Raw genomic sequence first — 19,153 nt, forward strand, 5'->3', positions numbered from 1 at the left:
TCTTTCTTTCTGGATGTGGTAGCTAAGGGGTTTTAAGTATTTGTAAGTGTATTTATGCATTTGCAAAAATGTTCTGTGTGATTGATAGGTGTTTTTTTTTTTTTACTGCCCAAGTCTCTAGAGTCTTGCAACCTAATCAAAGCTGGTTTAACTGTCAGCATGTATATATTTGGTAAAACATGGTTTAAAGGAAGCTCTATCATCCCCAGTACTGTAGTTATTAAACTACATGCTAGCAATGCTTTGGCCAAGCATTCACATCTGCATTTGCATACTTGTATCCAAATATGAGTGGAATGAAAGAAAATGGAATTAATCAAAAATGTCCTAGTGTCTCGTTTACCTTTTCAGGAAAATTGAACTTGTTTAAGGATGTTCAGATGATTTAACTTCACCAAAGTAAGACAAACCCAGATAAAAGAGAACATTCTCGGAATGTTCTGGAAAAGAACATTCTAAACAAACGTTCTTCCAGTAATGTTATAGAACGTTTGTTTAAAGTTATCTGGCCTTTAACACTGTCAGATAAAAGTAGGAAAAATTAATTTATATGTTGTTCATGAAACATTTCTGTAATTTTTTTATTCATCTAATTCATCTAGCGAAGCAGGGCTGAGCCTGGTCAGTACCTGGATGGGAGACCTCCTGGGAAAAAACTAGGTTGCTGCTGGAAGAGGTGTTAGTGAGGCCAGCAGGGGGTGCTCACCCTGTGGTCTGTGTGGGTCCTAACGTCCCAGTATAGTGATGGGGACACTATACTGTCAAAAAGCACCGTCTTTCGGATGAGACGTTAAACCGAGGTCCTGACTCTCTGTGGTCATTAAAAATCCCAGGATGTCCTTCGAAAAAGAGTAGGGGTGTAACCCCGGCATCCTGGCCAAATTTGCCCATTGGCCTCTGACCATCATGGCCTCCTAATCATCCTCATATATACTGATTGGCTTCTTCACTCCTTCTCCTCTCCACCAATAAGCTGGTGTGTGGTGGGCGTTCTGGCGCAGTATGGCTGCCGTCGCATCATCCAGGTGGATGCTGCACACTGGTGGTGGTTGAGGAGATTCCCCCTTTCTATGTAAAGCGCTTTGAGTGCCCAGAAAAGCGCTATATAAATATAAGGAATCTAACATTAATTTCAACTAACATCTTGTGAAGTGAAAAGCTCTGTATTTGTGAAAAGCCAATCCATCATTAAGCCATTTAATTTAAACAGTTCCTTCTGGCTAAAATAAGTCCATAATCCATAATAACACTTCCAGTGAAAAAGTCCATCCCTTGTTGTCTTCTCTCATCAAAATCCACCCACGTTTGTTTAGAGCTGTTTTGGACTGTTTTTGCTTGATCTGTGCATATTTCTCTCCTGATTCAGACAAGATGACTGTTTCAATAGAGAAAGCAATATTATGGATAGAGGAATTATAGTTTAGGTGGAAGCAAAAAAACAAATCTTGTTTTGTTTTTGTGTTTGTTTTTGTTTTGTTTTGTTTTTGGGGGTGCATTCTGGGAAAATCAAGGGAGCAAATGTTTCAATGCACTGGAATGGTTTTGACAATGAGGCAGCCATAGAAATCCTAGAACTCCAGTGTACTGACTACAGAACTGATTACAGAGGATTGATACTGATATCTATTCATCCAAATGAAATGAGAGATTATTGGGTGTCAGATTCAAATCAGTCAAAGATGTAGTATCATATTATCGTGAGTCGTCTCACTTTCCCACTACACTCTCTCACTCTCTCTCTGTGTGTTTCCCCATTCAGTGACTGTTCTTTTGTCCTTTTAACTGGTGTTAATTAAATGAACAGGATGCTTATGGAGCGGTGTCTTTCAGTACAATTAACTTGACATACTGTGGTACATTACTGCCATCTTTGCTGTGACCTTAAATAATGTAGATAAACTTTCTTCAAATTAATTGCCAGGTTAATGAGTTCGCAGCGGGTTGTGCATTTCGGCAAATGGTTTCTAGAGTGCCAGTAGGAGGGGAAGTGTGTCTGTTTGCTCGAGAAAAAAAAAAGTTTTATCTTAATGTTCACATTTTTCATTCTTAATAACTTTTACATTATTGCATTTGGTCATTTGCATTTGTGTGTGTGTTCGGAAAATCTTTCACATTTTAAAGAATCTTCACTTAAATCCCTTCCAAGGATCACACAAAAAGTCTTAAGGGCTACTTTTATGGTGTTTTAATAGTTTTTTTTTCTTCTGTTTGGAGCTTGACAGCCTGTGGTCGATGTGTAGAAGGTGTAGAACAGGGGTGTCCAAACTACGGCCCGCGGGCCAAATGCGGCCCGTGGATGAATGTTAAGCGGCCCGCAGCTGTCTTAATCGAATCCGGCCCCCTTTAGGAAAAGTTTGGACACCCCTGGTGTAGAAGGTTCATTAGAAAAATTCAACGTACATTTTTGCAAAACTCCAAAAACACAGCTATATGATTACGGGGCAGGTTATCAAATAATAAAGTCTTATTTTTGTGTGGTTCCTTGTATAATACTATGTTATGACCTCAAAACACTGATGTAGTAACATTTTTCTGCTATGGTAAACTTGCTCGGTAGCTCACCTGGTATAGCACTGCACTTGCAATGCAGAGCGCTCAGGTATGAGTCCCGTGAAAAATAAAACACTACAAGTGCTCAGAGACTTGTAGAAGCAAGCAAATGCACTTTTATCAGACATTTGACACTATCAGTTAGGTTAAGTTTAGGTGGTACATTATTTTCAGCTGCAAAAGAGCAATAACCTTTTAGCTCCACTCACCAGATGTTTCATTTCCAAACTGCTGTGATACATACAACAAACCATCATAATAAAACATCGTGAGATTCACTTTCATCTGTTTCAAATAAAAATGAATGCACTTTTAGTGCCATTCACTGGACATTTCAGTTTAAAAGTGTAGCAAAACACGCAACAAGCAACTTAATATAATTTCGCTGACACAATCCAATAAGCCTGCGGCTTTTGTGTTGAAAGTTCCTTGTATGAAAGAAAGTCATATGGGTTTGGACCTTGAGTAAATAAATAATATCCCTTTAATGTACCTTGTTCTTTCTGGATATAGCAAGAAGAAAGAGGAAACAATAGGGAATGGCAGGAAATGTGAGGATATGAGATACTGGCAAGGACAGGACGCATTTACATTTCTAAGCAGAGCAGCATGTCTGAATCAATGTAAAAATGTGCATGTGTGTTTTTCCACGTTTGTGGGTCATGTGTGAGAGGTATACAGTCTGTGTAAGCTCCTTACTGTATTTTTGCTTTTTTATTCTCTCACACTCAAACTCACATGCATTCATCTCTTGGCTATTACATTACAGTGACCCAGAAAAGCATAAAATTGCATCAGTAAGCCAGAAATGACCAAATCCTGTTTCAGTAATCTAGCAGAACACAGGGAAAGCAAACATTTGGTAGAACAGACGCTATAATTGTTTCGACAGTGTGTGTATACTTTGTTTTCAGGCGTACGTGTATGTTTTGTGTGAGCGATACTTCACAGAGTGTTCTGCAGTTTCTTTCAAGGACCTCCTGGTTGCATCACCTATTTCAGAAATCAATGGGTGAATAACCAAACACTTATATATATTAATTTGTATTCCAGGCACAGTAGGATGAAGCAGGCATTCAGTACAGTGAGCACTACCCTCTGGGGTAGCAGGGGAGGAAATACGGCAAGAAAATACTGGGAAAGGGGCAAGTTGTCATGTGTTTTGAACCGTAAAAATGTAGAGTGTACAGTTTATTAATTGCAATATCTGTTGGCTAAATATTTTGATGATTTCATTTCTCGTAAATAAACAATATTAATTTACTTGTTTATTTATTTATTTTGATTCTGACTATAACAATTTTTCAGATTCTAAGATGTTGTACAGTATGTGCATTTTTAATTTGCTTTATATTTGTAAAAAATATATATATATGAAAATGCATTCACATTGACATTGAAAGCAGCCCACTCATTTTAACTGCATGGCACAAAAAAGATGACACAGTGTTCTGGTAAACAGCACATGGAGAAGCATCAGATCTGTTGAATACTCAAATGAAGCATCAACCGCCCACCCCCAACCAATTTTACGCCACTTGGAACCTTCCACACACCAGCAGAATCTTAATCAACAGAGGTAAGTAAAGAAAAGAGATTAACATGAAATGCAAAATTAATGACAGCATGCAGAGGGTTCTCCCAAAGAGAATTACATAAATAATATGCTCACTGCAAAAATCAAGTTCCTTAATCAGTATTTTTGGCTTGTTTCCCCATTAAAATATCCTTAAAATAAGATATATGTAAATGAGAAACCAAACTGCATAAGATATTAAGACTTGGTTTCAAAAAATATATCTTGAATTACGTTTATTTATCCTACCCCACTATCAAATGGCTTTTTTAAAGCATACATTTCAATAAACTTGGTCATATTTATGCTTGAAGCAAGAAAAGCAATTGCCAGGAAGGTAATTTGCCTAAGTTCAAGATATATTGCATGAAAAGAAGCCTTAATATCGTTTGTGTTTTTTCTACTCAAGTAAATGTATCTTTTTTTCAGGATGTTCAGATGTCGTTTTACTCGGATATAAAGATATAAATACTGTTGTATGTATGTATTTGTTATTATTATTATTTATTAATGTATTATTACAATGTTCCAGAGTTCAAGTAATCATAACTATATAATTTATGCTGCAAATAACCAATTTTGTTAAAATAATAGCTAATTGCTAGGAGTCAATTAGTAATGAGAATTAATAATATATTGGAGATTTTACATGCGCTCACAACTTCCACAAGGCATTCATCAGGACAGACTTCCATTATTGTATTCTGAATTAAATGTACTTATTTTAATAACTTTTTGTGGCATATAGCAGTTCCATTAAGCAGTATGAAGCTGGGAGTGAAAATAAAGGAGAGTTTAACTAAAGTATGTTTAAAAAGTCCATTGCAACAGATTTTTGTAATTATAAAATAATGCTGCCTGAATTTGTATGAGTAAAGAAAAAATTAAATTTTATGGCTGACCAACACTTATGAGACCATGAGGGATCCAATCAAACAAAAATGAAAATGACATATGACAAAAGAATTCACATTTAAATAAGTAGTATTATGCATCAGATAACGGAGGTCTGAGTTTTCAAAGCAACATGCAGCAACCAACAAATTGAATGAGCTCCAAATGGACAGAATAGTAAGTGTCCAAATTTCCAGAGCATCTGTCACCTAAACCACAACATAATTTCATCTGTCTAAAAATAATGACAGCATGGCAAAAATAAATAAACTGCTTCAGCGAAAAGGTATGGTAGTCAAAGCTCATACTCGGTGGAAGACTTCAAAGGATATTTGCTAAATGATGTTGAAGTACAAGCTCAAACATTACAACATATGTGTTTAAGTTTGTAAAAAACCAATGACACTTTATGGACAGTTCAGAGGTGCAGGGTGTAAACTGGAGTGCCCTGACAATCCAGTGGATTACAGGATTTGTGTATCTTTATACATATATATATTGATTAATAGATGTGTCAAACTTTCCCATGAAATCTAATTCACTTTATGAGCCTGCATCAACCAACACTGAGCTGACTAATGCAGCTGTTCAAACTTGCTTTGTTTGTTCTTCAGATCAGAGATGTTATTTATGTAAAGTTTAATTTACAACACTTATATGCATGCAAATGCATGCAAGGGAAACTTGCATGAACTTAAGATCTACAGACAAATAGTCACTGGACTCACTGCACTAGTCCTTTCATCTGGCCCTCCCATAACCTTTTATGTAACCAGAACCATATCCTGTAAATCTGTCATATCATTTAGACCCAGCAGGGGGGAGGCGCCCCCTGGCATTTCGGTAAAAAGAGAAAATATTAGGTTACTGGCTGAAGAACAAAAAGCATAACGCGATTGTACTTTGATATCAGAGGGAAAAGTTTTAAATAGTGTAGTTGAACGAATGTTTTACTTAATATAGTGTTTAAGTAAAAAGCTGGCAGGACGGAGTAGTTTGGACGTTGTGGAAGTTTTCTTGAGGAATCCTGACATTCGCGCATTCGTGAGTTCCGCATGTATAGCCTAATTGAATAAACAAGTGTTAGAAATAAGAATAAGAAAGTGTTTTACCTATACATTTTTTACATAGTGACTAATTGTGTTATAATGCAACTGTGTGCTGGTGGTCAGTGTTAGGCATCTGAAACAATGTTTGCTTTGCGTGGGGTCGTGCAAGGTGTTAACTTAGCTACTTTAAATTGGGCTGCTTTGGTGTTAAGCGAACGCATATATGTTTTTGAATGTATCTTCGAATTGAACGAATTGTTCTCGAGTCATTTTACGCACCGACTCGTATCGTTCGTTCGCCGTGGTCTCTTCTATTCAACCGCTGCTGAACCGCATGACTGCTTTCCTGTCTTATCATATCAAGAATTAATGCATTCGGCGAAAGTCCCAATTCGCATACATTCAGGGGGATAGTATGTGAATTGGATCACAGAGCATGATCTACTGAACGAATACACCCGCTTCACTAAACAACTCGACGAACGTCATGTCCGTCACGTATCTGGTTCACATCAGTGAGGAAACGGGAGGAATGTGTAAAAGTAACTGATGACCACATAAAGTTGCACTGTTAATAGAACACCAAGACCAAATAGCAATTATTATTCATTAGAATAAAGAAACTAACACTGCGTCCAAAATTAAGGTCCGGGTCATAACATAAATAAATACATTTACTATATTTTGTCAAATAATTAAAAAAAAAAAATGTTTCTAATAGAGCATAAATATGTCTTTGTATACTGATAAAAAAAAAAAAGTTGTGGAAATGGTTGGTTGCAGTGGCAGCTGTAACCAGTGTTGGGAAGGTTACTTTGGAAATGTAATAGGTTACAGATTACAAGTTACCCTACTTAAAATGTAATAAATAGTGTAACTTTTCAATTACTTTATTAAAGTAATGTAACTGATTACATTTTATTACTTTTCTAAATTTCTAATGTTTTCAACTATTAATCATTTTTAAACATGTAAACCCGGCAGGGTTAAACTTACAATATGTGCTCAACACTGATAACTGTCAGACTTTCGAAATAAATTAAGATTATAATATTTTAATTTTAAAGGAGACATTGGATGCAAAGTATCTTACTTTGCATATAAATGTCTTAGCAGTGTGTGGACACAACCACCCTACAATGATACAAATTCACTCCTTTTTTTTTAATCCCCCAAAAACCTAAACAGGATAAGTCTCAATTATCAAGCCATTTTGATTTTGGAGTGAACCTTCAATACCACGGCTGAGGTGAGACCCTTGAGCAAGGCACCAAACCCCCAACTTTGTTGGTGTGTGTTTACAGTGTGTGTGTTCACTGCTGTGTACACTTGGATGGGTTAAATGCAGAGCACAAATTCTGAGTATGGGACACCATACTTAGGCCCAATCCCAATTCTACCCCTTAGCCCTTCCCCTTTCCCCTCCATTTCGCGCGTTCACGTGAAGGGGTAGGGGATTCTCTTTTGGTTGGAGGGGTGAAAAAGAGTTAACCTTGAAAAAAATAAAGCATATACATAAACCCTATCGGATAAGCATGTTACAAACTTCTGAAACATTGGTGTTTCAATTTATGAAAGAACTCAATTAAATCTGTATGTGGGAGTGTGTGGGAAAAAATCAGATGTAACCCCCTTTGTAATCCTTAACATTTTCATAAGTAACTGTAATTTAATTACAAAGTTTTTCTTAGTAACTGTAACTGATTACAATTACTTTTATTTTGTAATTACATTCCGTAATTCCGTTACATGTAACTAGTTACTCCCCAACAATGGCTGTAACTTTAGAAACGGAGAAGCACAAATGTCTGCTATCGATGGCAAAAATTGTACTTAGCCTATAATCTATTTATAATTATTTTGGTGTCTGTAAATTTCCTCCAAAGCAGCTGCCCAACTATCAAGTTTAAAACTAAAAAGTGAACTTGACAATGCTGTATATTTTTATTTTATTTTTTTACAAATGCTAAGGCAAAAGACAAAACTATGAATTGAAGACATTGCTTTAGAAATTAAAGCTAATGCTTTATTCCCTTGCTTCTTGGCTGTGCATTTCCCCGGGCCCCCACTGGGCATGAGTAAAGTTGAAATATAACTCCAGCTCTGGAGGTAAATACCCTTTGCTCCTTTGAGAACATGAACTTTCACTCACACACTATACACATGCAGTAGTACTGTTATGGGAGTGAGCAGCAGGGCCAAAGAAGGGTAAACTGTGACTTATGTTACAACTTGACCATGATTTTAGCATGTCATGTTTCCAAGGTTTATGTAATGAAACTGGGCTGGCTTCCAGATTTTTTTTTTAATTAAATTCATTATACAGTATATATTCCCATTTAAAAGCACTCACGATAATCTCATTGACTCCCAGTGAATCATTGCTGTATAACTGAAATCTATGTTGTTCTACTACTTGTTTTTATGGAAGATATTCCAGGCCAAAATGAGCCAATCCTTTACATTACATTCAACATCAAAAATGAATAAACTATGTAATTTATTGCATTTTATTGTAGCTAATTTAATAAACTCATAAGCAATAAAGTTGACTACTACAGCTTGATAATACTTTCATATCATAGTGAAAAAGTATTAGTAAAGTTATTATTAATTAATTTTTATATGTTGTTTATATCCGTTTAGTATGCAGTACAGTAGAGCATGGTGCTAGCAAGATCAAAGCCATGGGGTCAATTCCCTGCTAATGAATGAACTGATAAAATTATGCCTTGAAAGTAATGTAAGTCGCTTTTGGATAAAAGCATCTGCCAAAAACATGTAAATATTAGGTAAAAATACTTGAATTTGATGGAATTGTGGCAGTCCTGATTCTGTACCACAGTTGTAACGTTAAATAGTAGTTCATTAACTACACCTCCACTTGGAAATGCTCTTTTCCCTATTACAGACTGACCAACCCTTCACTTACATTACATACTATAGTATTTGTCTTGTCATGCACATCGAGTCTGGAGAGTAAGCTGTACTTGTATTTCTTTGACTTATCTTACACTCAACAAAGGCTGACCTGGTAATGATTTTGCAGTCTACATTTTCATGGGTAAAAACATGTTTCTTAGTATGAATATGAACAGCATATAGATCTAGGAGCAATAGACCTTAATGTTGACCAGACTTATTTGACTGTCAAATATAAAGAGTCTTTCTTTAAGCTGTTTCTCCAAAAATGTGCAGTATATTTGAATTCTGTGCACATATTTTCATCTTTAATCAACATAGTCTTTTATTCATTGATTTTTAGATGACATGAACACTCATGGATCTTCAAATTAGTGCAGCTTTCCTGCCCCAAAGTAGCATTTCATTTTCAGATCACTTTGTCCATAAAGTGCATTTCAAAAGCAATATGTCTTTACATTCAATGCCCTGACAAAACAATAGTAGAAGGTAAAATATATACTTAAAATATATGTGGTAAATCTTGATATTGAAAAATATGTGGTTAATAATGAAGATGATTTACATGATCAGCTGGTTTTGAGGTCTTTCACTGGTTCACTCTTGTTCCCTTGCTTTACCACAGGTGCCATGAACGGACAGTTTTTTCAGTCATGTGGCCAAATCTTGATAGCCCTTCTACTGACGACTGTCCCAGTTGTTCAAAGCGGGAAGGTTCTTGTCTTTCCTGTGGATGGCAGTCATTGGGTCAACATGAACATCTTGATTGAGGCACTTCATGCCAAAGGTCACAATATTACAGTCATTCGGATGGCAGACAGCTGGTACATCAAAGAATTCTCACCTCACTACACATCAATCACTCTGAATTCTCCTGGAGGATTCGACGAAGAATTCTTTGAGATGTTTGCATTCAGACTTATGAAAATCCTGAGAGAAGGTTCCACCTGGGCTCGTCTGAAACTGGAGATAGAGACGTGGCAAAGTACTTTTGAGTTGACCAAAGTAGAATGTGAGATGATAAAGAGCATGATGGAAGACCAGCAGCTAATACAGTCTTTTAGGGATGCCCAGTATGATTTGTTTCTTACAGATCCACTCTTGTTTGGAGGTGTTCTTTTGGGCCACTTCCTGAAGCTGCCCATTGTCTACAATATCCGTTGGACGATGTATAGTGAAGCGCATTTTGCGATAGCTCCTTCTCCACTTTCTTATATTCCTTTTCCGATGGTGGAGTTATCAGACCACATGAGCTTTTTTCAAAGAGTGAAAAATGTAGTGATGTACACTGTAGCTGAAGCTATGGGCGCTTTTCTGTTTGCTCCAAATTATAATGCACTTTGCAAACGGTTCATTGGCCCAGGAGTGTCCTTCCTTACCTTAGTTCAGAGTGCTGATCTGTGGCTCCATAGAGTTGATTTTGTTTTTGAATTTCCGCGTCCCACTATGCCGAACATTGTCTACATGGGAGGTTTTCAATGCAAGCCATCAAAGCCTCTTCCCCAAGATCTGGAGGACTTTGTGCAGAGCTCTGGTGATCATGGTGTCATCATCATGTCTCTGGGCACTCTCATTGGTCAGCTTCCTGATGATGTGGCTGAGGCGATTGCTGAAGCTTTTGCAGAACTTCCACAGAAGATCATCTGGAGGTACAAAGGAAAGAGACCATCTGCTCTAGGAAACAACACCTTAGTGATGGACTGGATGCCTCAGAATGATCTTCTGGGTCATCCTAAGACCAGAGCCTTTGTGGCACATGGAGGAACCAATGGGATTCAAGAAGCCATTTATCACGGGGTACCAATCATTGGATTTGGGCTGATTTTTGACCAGCCTGATAATCTTGTAAAAATGAGAGTACGAGGTGTAGCCAAGACTGTAGACTTTGCCACAGTGGATAAAGTCTCCTTCCTTAAAACTGTCAAAGAGGTTCTTTATGATCCCTCTTATCGGGAGAACATGCAGAGGCTCTCAAGGCTTCACAAGGACGTTCCAGTGAAACCTCTGGACAACGCCATCTTCTGGATTGAGTTTGTTATGAGGCACAAAGGTGCTGCTCACTTGCGCACAGAGTCTTTCAAAATGCCCTGGTACTCTTATCACTCTTTTGATGTCATACTGTTCCTGCTTTCTGCTGTGTCACTCATAATCTTGACTATATATGCAGTAATCAGATATTTCTGCTGCAGAATGTGCATGAGAAAAACAAAAAACAAACTTGAATGAGTTTTTTTATTTTATTTAGGTAATAAGCAACTCTAGGTCAGGCATTTCCTGTATATTAATGACCAAAGCTTTGAATCATTATGATGTTCATTTCATATGGTGATCTATAGATGTTGATTTATTGGTTTGTACACGTTTAAATTTGTGTTATTGTTTTAGAACCATATTCTGTATTTCAATAATGAATTATGTCAGGTCTATCATGGTTTTTATTTATATTAACTGATTTGATTTTGTTCTCTTTTAGGTTTTCCTTTTCCTTTTATGCTATTATTTCACCATTCCATACATGACCTAACGGTGTGTTGGACCAATCTGAATTGAAAGAGAAATATTGTAACTAATAATAACTGCTGATGTTTTAATGCCTTAGTCTTTCATTTATTAGGTGAGCAAAGGTCATAAAAAAAACACAAAATACAATTCAGCAAAATACATACAATGCCACAAGCATAGTTCAACTGATTCCCAAATGAATTATGACCGGATTCTTTTTAGTGAATCAATGCATTGTGACCAGGGTATTCTAACCAAATCCCAAACAAACAACTTCTTGGAACTGGTTCTTTTTAGTGACTCGCACACATACAGCTTGCAACTTACTGCGTTATGTTGTACTCAAACCTCATTAAGCTTTAATAGATTCATGTTTGCTGTTTTTATCATAGTATTACCTTAAAAATACACATTATGAATTTTGTCATCAGTAGCTATTTTGTAAGAATGTATAAATAAATGAATTAAATATTTCACCATATTTTTTTATTGTTTATTTTGATAATCATTTTTATTTCAAATGATTTTATGTAACGTATAAAACATGTACAGTATATAGCAATCAATTACATTTAGAGAATCAGTTTGATTTAAAGTTCTATCGGGCATTTCACATGATTTTTATGTACTGAAAATAAAATAAAATATTTTGTTACAGTAAGCACTGTTGTTTTTCATTATATTTGCAACCTGGACTGTGTTTGTGCCAAAGACATTCTGGACTTTTCTGTAAAATGCTGTGTTATATGCAGTCTAATCCTCATATACTATAGTGTTGATATGAAGTACGGGCCATATAAGTAGCCGCAGTGCACTTGGCTAGTCAGCATCCAGGTAAAATTACACAACAAAATTCTAAATGGTAGCTCATTAACTAGGGCTTTGCAGGTAAATGCCCTTTGCCCCGTTAAAGGCGGTTAAATGAGCATATCAGCATGCACAACGAGACCAAAGGAGAGTAAATGCTTGTAGTTTTGTGACTTACGCTACATTCAAGGCTGACCTGGTAGTGATTTTGCATGCTACATAGGTAAGAATATATATTTTAATATGAATAGCACAAAGATCACAAGGAACAATATCACTTAATATTACTACTATTAAAAAATAGTTTGTTGTTTCCTTACCAATTAGAAAAATCTAGATTTTTATTTGATATTTGCCTTGCCTTCATATGGGTGTTTTTCCTTTTTTGCAGATTTGAATGCCATCTAGTAAACACAAACCAGGTGAGTATATGCTCTTGGTCACTAGAATTAAGTATCGTGTCTTTTAAAAAACAATTTTAATCAACATAGCTTTTTTCCACCGTCCAAAGTCAGTAACGTTAAGGCAAAAATACAATACATTAAAATATGAACAGCAGATCATTAGTCATCATACAATTGCCAACTTTGTAAATGGTTATGAAAAATGGGTGGCATACTATAAATGACCGCGAAACACACACTACCATACCTTCAAATCGTTTGTTCACAACAACCTCATGCAGAAACATGTTGCTCATTGCTAAGACATTGCATGACAAATTAAAACGGCATGTTGTAAAATTGGCTCAAAGTAGCAAACACGTTTGATATACTACTAAATGGAATCAGTTTGAAACTAAAAATTCTTCTGAGTCTGGGCCCATCATATGCTATGCGATTTACAGCAAAATCTGTCAACTCTGCCTGCCCAATATCTGCAGACTGGCTCTGACTTTCAGTAACCAGCATTAATGCATCCAGACTGCAATTCTGGGCAAAAGATGTGTAGTGTTGCTTCTTTGCTTTGGCTCCTCTTAGTGCAGCTGCCCTGCCCCAACACTCACTAGCATTTCAGTTTACAATCTGTTCAAAAACGTCACAGACAGATGCAATGTTGAAATGAATGAACAATTTATACTTCAATAATATTACAACTTGACATACTCAACTGGTTCTATCAGTAGGTTATTCTTACTCTGTTGGTTTACAGCAGGTGCCATGAACAGACAGATTTTTCAGTTGTGTGGTCAAATCAGATTAACCCTTCTGCTGCTGACGACTGTCACAATTGTTCAAAGCGGGAAGGTTCTTGTCTTTCCTGTGGATGGCAGTCACTGGGTCAACATGAACATCTTGATTGAGGCACTTCATGCCAAAGGTCACAATATTACAGTCATTCGGATGGCAGACAGCTGGTACATCAAAGAATTCTCACCTCACTACACATCAATCACTCTGAATTCTCCTGGAGGATTCGACGAAGAATTCTTTGAGATGTTTGCATTCAGACTTATGAAAATCCTGAGAGAAGGTTCCACCTGGGCTCGTCTGAAACTGGAGATAGAGATGTGGGAAAATCTTGTAAAGATGTTTAAAATAAAAAGTGAGATGATAGTCAACATGTTTGAAGACCAACAGCTAATGCAGTCCATAAAAGACACTAAATATGATTTGGTTCTTACGGATCCAGTTGATTTTGGAGGCATTCTATTGGGTCACTATTTCAAACTACCCATTGTCTACAATGTCCGTTGGACAGTATGCAGTGAGGCTCATTCTGTAATAGCTCCTTCTCCACTTTCTTATGTTCCTTTGCCAATGCTGGAGTTATCAGACCGCATGAGTTTCTTGGAAAGAGTGAAGAATGTTGTGATGTACATTATAACTGAAACACAAGTCGCTTTTATGATTGCTCCAACGTATAATGCACTTTGCGAAAGGTTCATCGGCCCAGGACTGTCCTTCCTTACCTTAGTTCAGAGTGCTGATCTGTGGCTCCATAGAGTTGATTTTGTTTTTGAATTTCCGCATCCCACTATGCCGAACATTGTCTACATGGGAGGTTTTCAATGCAAGCCATCAAAGCCTCTTCCCCAAGATCTGGAGGACTTTGTGCAGAGCTCTGGTGATCATGGTGTCATCATCATGTCTCTGGGCACTCTCATTGGTCAGCTTCCTGATGATGTGGCTGAGGCGATTGCTGAAGCTTTTGCAGAACTTCCACAGAAGATCATCTGGAGGTACAAAGGAAAGAGACCATCTGCTCTAGGAAACAACACCTTAATGATGGACTGGATGCCTCAGAATGATCTTCTGGGTCATCCTAAGACCAGAGCCTTTGTGGCACATGGAGGAACCAATGGGATTCAAGAAGCCATTTATCACGGGGTACCAATCATTGGATTTGGGCTGATTTTTGACCAGCCTGATAATCTTGTAAAAATGAGAGTACGAGGTGTAGCCAAGACTGTAGACTTTGCCACAGTGGATAAAGTCTCCTTCCTTAAAACTGTCAAAGAGGTTCTTTATGATCCCTCTTATCGGGAGAACATGCAGAGGCTCTCAAGGCTTCACAAGGACGTTCCAGTGAAACCTCTGGACAACGCCATCTTCTGGATTGAGTTTGTTATGAGGCACAAAGGTGCTGCTCACTTGCGCACAGAGTCTTACAAAATGCCCTGGTATTCTTATCACTCTGTTGATGTCATACTGTTCTTGCTTTCTGCTGTGTCACTCATAATCTTGACTATATATGCAATAATCAGATATTTCTGCTGCAGAATGTGCATGAGAGAAACAAAAAACAAAAGCAAATGAGTTCAATTGTTAAATCGACAATATTTGTGTCGTACTGTAGAGTCTCTACAGCTTTATTGTTTGTGTTCAACTATATTCAGATCTGGTTTAAGTAAGTAAACAGGTCAATCTCTTAATTAAAATTATTTTCATACGGTGATTGATAAATGTTGATTTATTCAAACCATATTACATTTTATTTACTCTATGAACAAATATTGTACAAACATGCCATTTATTGTATCATATAGCTCAGTGGTTCCCAACCCTGGTCCTGGAGGCACCCCAACACTGCATACAGTGTCATATATACATATTTTCATACATATATATCTAATGTCTTAGTGTTCTTCTAAGCTCCTAATCATCCTGTCATCAATTATTTTTGAATAATTGAATGTACAATGTATCATCTGAATGTACAGTAATCCTCATATAGCTGTAAAATACGATTCAAAATTTGGGGTTTTCAGCACTCATTTCTCCAGGCTTCAGTGTCACATGATCTTTCAGAAATCATTCTAATATGCTGATTTGCTGCTAGGAAACATTTCTTATTATTATCAATGTTGAAAACAGTGCAGCTTAGTATTTTTGTGGAAACCCTGATAAATATTTTTTTTCAGGATTCTTTGATTAATATAAAAACCAGAATTTATTTGAAATAGAAATCTTTCGTAACATTATACATGTCATTACTGACACTTTTGATCAATTTAATGCATCCTTGCTGAATAAAAATATACATTTCTTAAAAAAAATCTTACTGACCACAAATGTTTGAACAGTAATGTATAGATTCCTATTATAGTGCAGTGGATTAATTAATGGCATATTGTTCATCAAACTCGGTGACCAGAAGAGCACAGTGCCTGTTGTCCCTATCACATTGTGAGAGCAGAATAAAAAGAAAGGCCAAGTACTCATAATCCAGCGCTTGATAGAACTAAAAGAGCTCTTGTCATAGGAGTTCTTATTATATCAGTATCACATTAAAAATGCCAAGTGTTACTGTAGTTTACTAAGGGATAAAAAAAGAGCATGACTGGAAATTTACAACCCAGTCTATCAAAGTGAAGGAAAGTATTATCTGTAGTGCATCCTCTGGCAGGGCCCGATCTGTTGTGGGTTTAGCAGTCTTAAAAACAAACACGCATGCTGCAAAAATGTCCCTGTAATTGATGTACCGTGTGATTTTTATTATTTTGACCTTCTTGAACTGTGCTAAATGATGTTGAAATTCTACTAAATCTAAATGGTTAGGTTTTTATGGCTGTTAATTTTTGTTGCAATGTGACAAATTCATTTTTTAATAGAACAAATGACTGATTTGACTTTTCTACTATTGTTCTCATTGTATTATAATAAATTTACTGAATGCAACACCCACATCCTTACTCTTACTGAATTACTGAGTTCACTCATTTTTTTTTACAGCTAAACTGTTGCTGCGCTTTATTGCTTAAAGGGGTGGTGCTGCAAGATGATTTACATATGGATATCATTTTAAAATGTGCTTGTTCTCTTGCTTTGCAACAGGAACCATGAACGGACAGGTTTTTCAGGTGCTTGGGCCAGTCGTGCTAACTCTTCTGCTGACGATTGTCCCAGTTGCTCAAAGTGGGAAGGTTCTTGTCTTTCCTGTGGATGGCAGTCATTGGGTCAACATGAACATCTTGGTGGAGGCACTTCATGCCAAAGGTCACAATATTACAGTCATGCGGATGGCAGACAGCTGGTACATCAAAGAATTCTCACCTCGCTACACATCAATCACTCTGAGGTCTGAAGGAGGATTTGGTGAAGAATTCCTAGAGATGTTTATATCAAGACTTATAGGAATTATGAGAGAAGGTTCCACCTGGGCTCGTCTGAAGGTGGAGATAGAGATGTGGCAAAGTTCTGTAAAGATGATTGAAACAGAAAGTGAGATGATAGTCAACATGATTGAAGACCAGCAACTAATGCAGTCCTTAAAAGCCGCCAACTATGATTTGATTCTGACAGATCCGGCCATGCTCGGAGGGATCATACTGGGTCACTATCTCAAACTGCCCATTGTCTACAATGTCCGTTGGACAGTGTACAGTGAGGCTCATTTTCTTATTGCTCCTTCACCACTTTCATATGTACCTTTTCCAATGCTGGAGTTATCAGACCGCATGAGTTTCTTGGAAAGAGTGAAGAATGTAGTGATGTACACCATAACTGAAATACTGGTTGCTCTCTTGATTACTCCAATTAGTAATGCACTTTGCGAACAGTTCATTGGCCCAGGAACATCCTACTTTTCTTTAACTCAGAGTGCTGATCTGTGGCTCCATAGAGTTGATTTTATTTTTGAATTCCCACGTCCCACTATGCCGAACATTGTCTACATGGGAGGTTTTCAATGCAAGCCATCAAAGCCTCTTCCCCAAGATCTGGAGGACTTTGTGCAGAGCTCTGGTGATCATGGTGTCATCATCATGTCTCTGGGCACTCTCATTGGTCAGCTTCCTGATGATGTGGCTGAGGCGATTGCTGAAGCTTTTGCAGAACTTCCACAGAAGATCATCTGGAGGTACAAAGGAAAGAGACCATCTGCTCTAGGAAACAACACCTTAATGATGGACTGGATGCCTCAGAATGATCTTCTGGGTCATCCAAAGACCAGAGCCTTTGTGGCACATGGAGGAACCAATGGAATTCAAGAAGCCATTTACCACGGGGTACCAATCATTGGATTTGGGCTGATTTTTGACCAGCCTGATAATCTTGCAAAAATGAGAGTACGAGGTGTAGCCAAGACTGTAGACTTTGCCACAGTGGATAAGGACTCCTTCCTTAAAACTGTCAAAGAGGTTCTTTATGATCCCTCTTATCGGGAGAACATGCAGAGGCTCTCAAGGCTTCACAAGGACGTTCCAGTGAAACCTCTGGACAACGCCATCTTCTGGATTGAGTTTGTTATGAGGCACAAAGGTGCTGCTCACTTGCGCACAGAGTCTTACAAAATGCCCTGGTACTCTTATCACTCTGTTGATGTCATACTGTTCCTGCTTTCTGCTGTGTCACTCATATTCTTGACTATATATGCAGTAATCAGATATTTCTGCAGCAGAATATGCATGAGAAAAACAAAAAATAAACTAAAATAATGAGGATGAATATGTACTTGTGTGATTTGCATTTCTTGCATAACTTTCCTACTTTGTATGAAAATACAGTGAAATTAGGTTTAAAATAAATATTTTACTTTATACAGCATTATGTAAACATCTTTCTATCTATCTCAGCTTATCTCCAAATATACTTTGTTGTACCTAAAAGCAAGAATACTTGGGAAAATATATTGGAGAAATAGTATATTTTTACTACCTGCCCAGTTAGCAGTATAATGTGCATTTTTTACAGTATGTCATACATTTTCTTTCCCAAAGGCATTTTTCATCAATGGAAAACAATGAACACATTTCATTACTTGACATTCAGCAGACACATTTTATTCTGAATGACACAAGCAGTAGTGACAGTTCCACTGGGGCAGCCTGTTTACTGTGATTATGTATTGCTCAAGAGCACAATGGAAGTAGATGTCTCCCGTTTATGATTCACATCTTTGACTTGTGTGTTAGCAGCCTAGATCAGAACGTAATCTTTGATCACCTAAAGCAGTGGTTCTTATTTCCAGTCCTCGGGACCCACAGCATTGCACATTTTGTATGTCTGCCTTATATGACAGTCCAAGTTTAGTTCATGCAGCTCTCTGCTGATGTTTTAAATCAAGTATATACTGTAAGTAAGGGCATATTAAGGATAAAGATACATATATGTGGGTCCCCAGGAGTTGAAAACCACTGCTTAAAAGATAATGCTATAGATATGTTTTTGAGACTATAATTTGCCTATATCTTATTTAGGTAGACAGAATAAGGCAGATGCCTGAATGGGTTGCGTCACTTGCCCTCATCTTTTAAAACTAAGAACAAAACATTGAAAGATAAAAGATAATATAACCTAAATAAACTCAAAATATAATCCCCTGAAAATGAGGTACATGGGTTGAGGAAGAGCAGGTTATTGATACGCCAGTAGGTGGCAACAGTGGCTGCCTTTATGAGTGAACTGTTGAA

The 19,153-nt window shown here is 37.2% G+C and overlaps 1 protein-coding gene and 1 pseudogene across 3 annotated transcripts; both read left to right on the plus strand.

Annotated features, from left to right (window-relative positions):
- Positions 1 to 5,984: 5,984 nt before the first annotated feature.
- Positions 5,985 to 11,644, plus strand: LOC107692648 (UDP-glucuronosyltransferase 2C1 pseudogene; annotated as a pseudogene).
- On the plus strand, positions 5,986 to 18,178 carry LOC107692647 (UDP-glucuronosyltransferase 2C1-like). 3 transcript variants are annotated; one of them, XM_016491806.1, is made up of 3 exons: positions 5,986 to 6,064; positions 12,692 to 12,722; positions 16,578 to 18,178. In XM_016491806.1, the coding sequence occupies exons 2-3, from the start codon at positions 12,698 to 12,700 to the stop codon at positions 18,176 to 18,178; spliced, it is 1,626 nt and encodes a 541-aa protein (XP_016347292.1). In that variant the 5' UTR covers positions 5,986 to 6,064; positions 12,692 to 12,697. The 3 variants fall into 3 exon arrangements, with proteins under 3 accessions (XP_016347292.1, XP_016347294.1, XP_016347293.1); XM_016491807.1 differs by lacking the exon at positions 5,986 to 6,064 and adding an exon at positions 12,246 to 12,523; XM_016491808.1 differs by lacking the exon at positions 12,692 to 12,722 and having other exon boundaries at positions 5,990 to 6,064.
- Positions 18,179 to 19,153: the final 975 nt, after the last annotated feature.

The sequence above is a fragment of the Sinocyclocheilus anshuiensis genome, unplaced genomic scaffold, assembly GCF_001515605.1.
Source record: "Sinocyclocheilus anshuiensis isolate Anshui unplaced genomic scaffold, SAMN03320099.WGS_v1.1 scaffold50, whole genome shotgun sequence".
NCBI classification, from domain to species: Eukaryota; Metazoa; Chordata; class Actinopteri; order Cypriniformes; family Cyprinidae; genus Sinocyclocheilus; species Sinocyclocheilus anshuiensis.

Coding starts and splice junctions, on each gene's coding strand:
- LOC107692647 (XM_016491806.1), top strand. CDS start 12,698: ATGCCATCTAGTAAACACAAACCAG. Junction 12,723..16,577: donor ATCTAGTAAACACAAACCAG/GTGAGTATATGC, acceptor GCTTTGCAACAG/GAACCATGAACGGACAGGTT.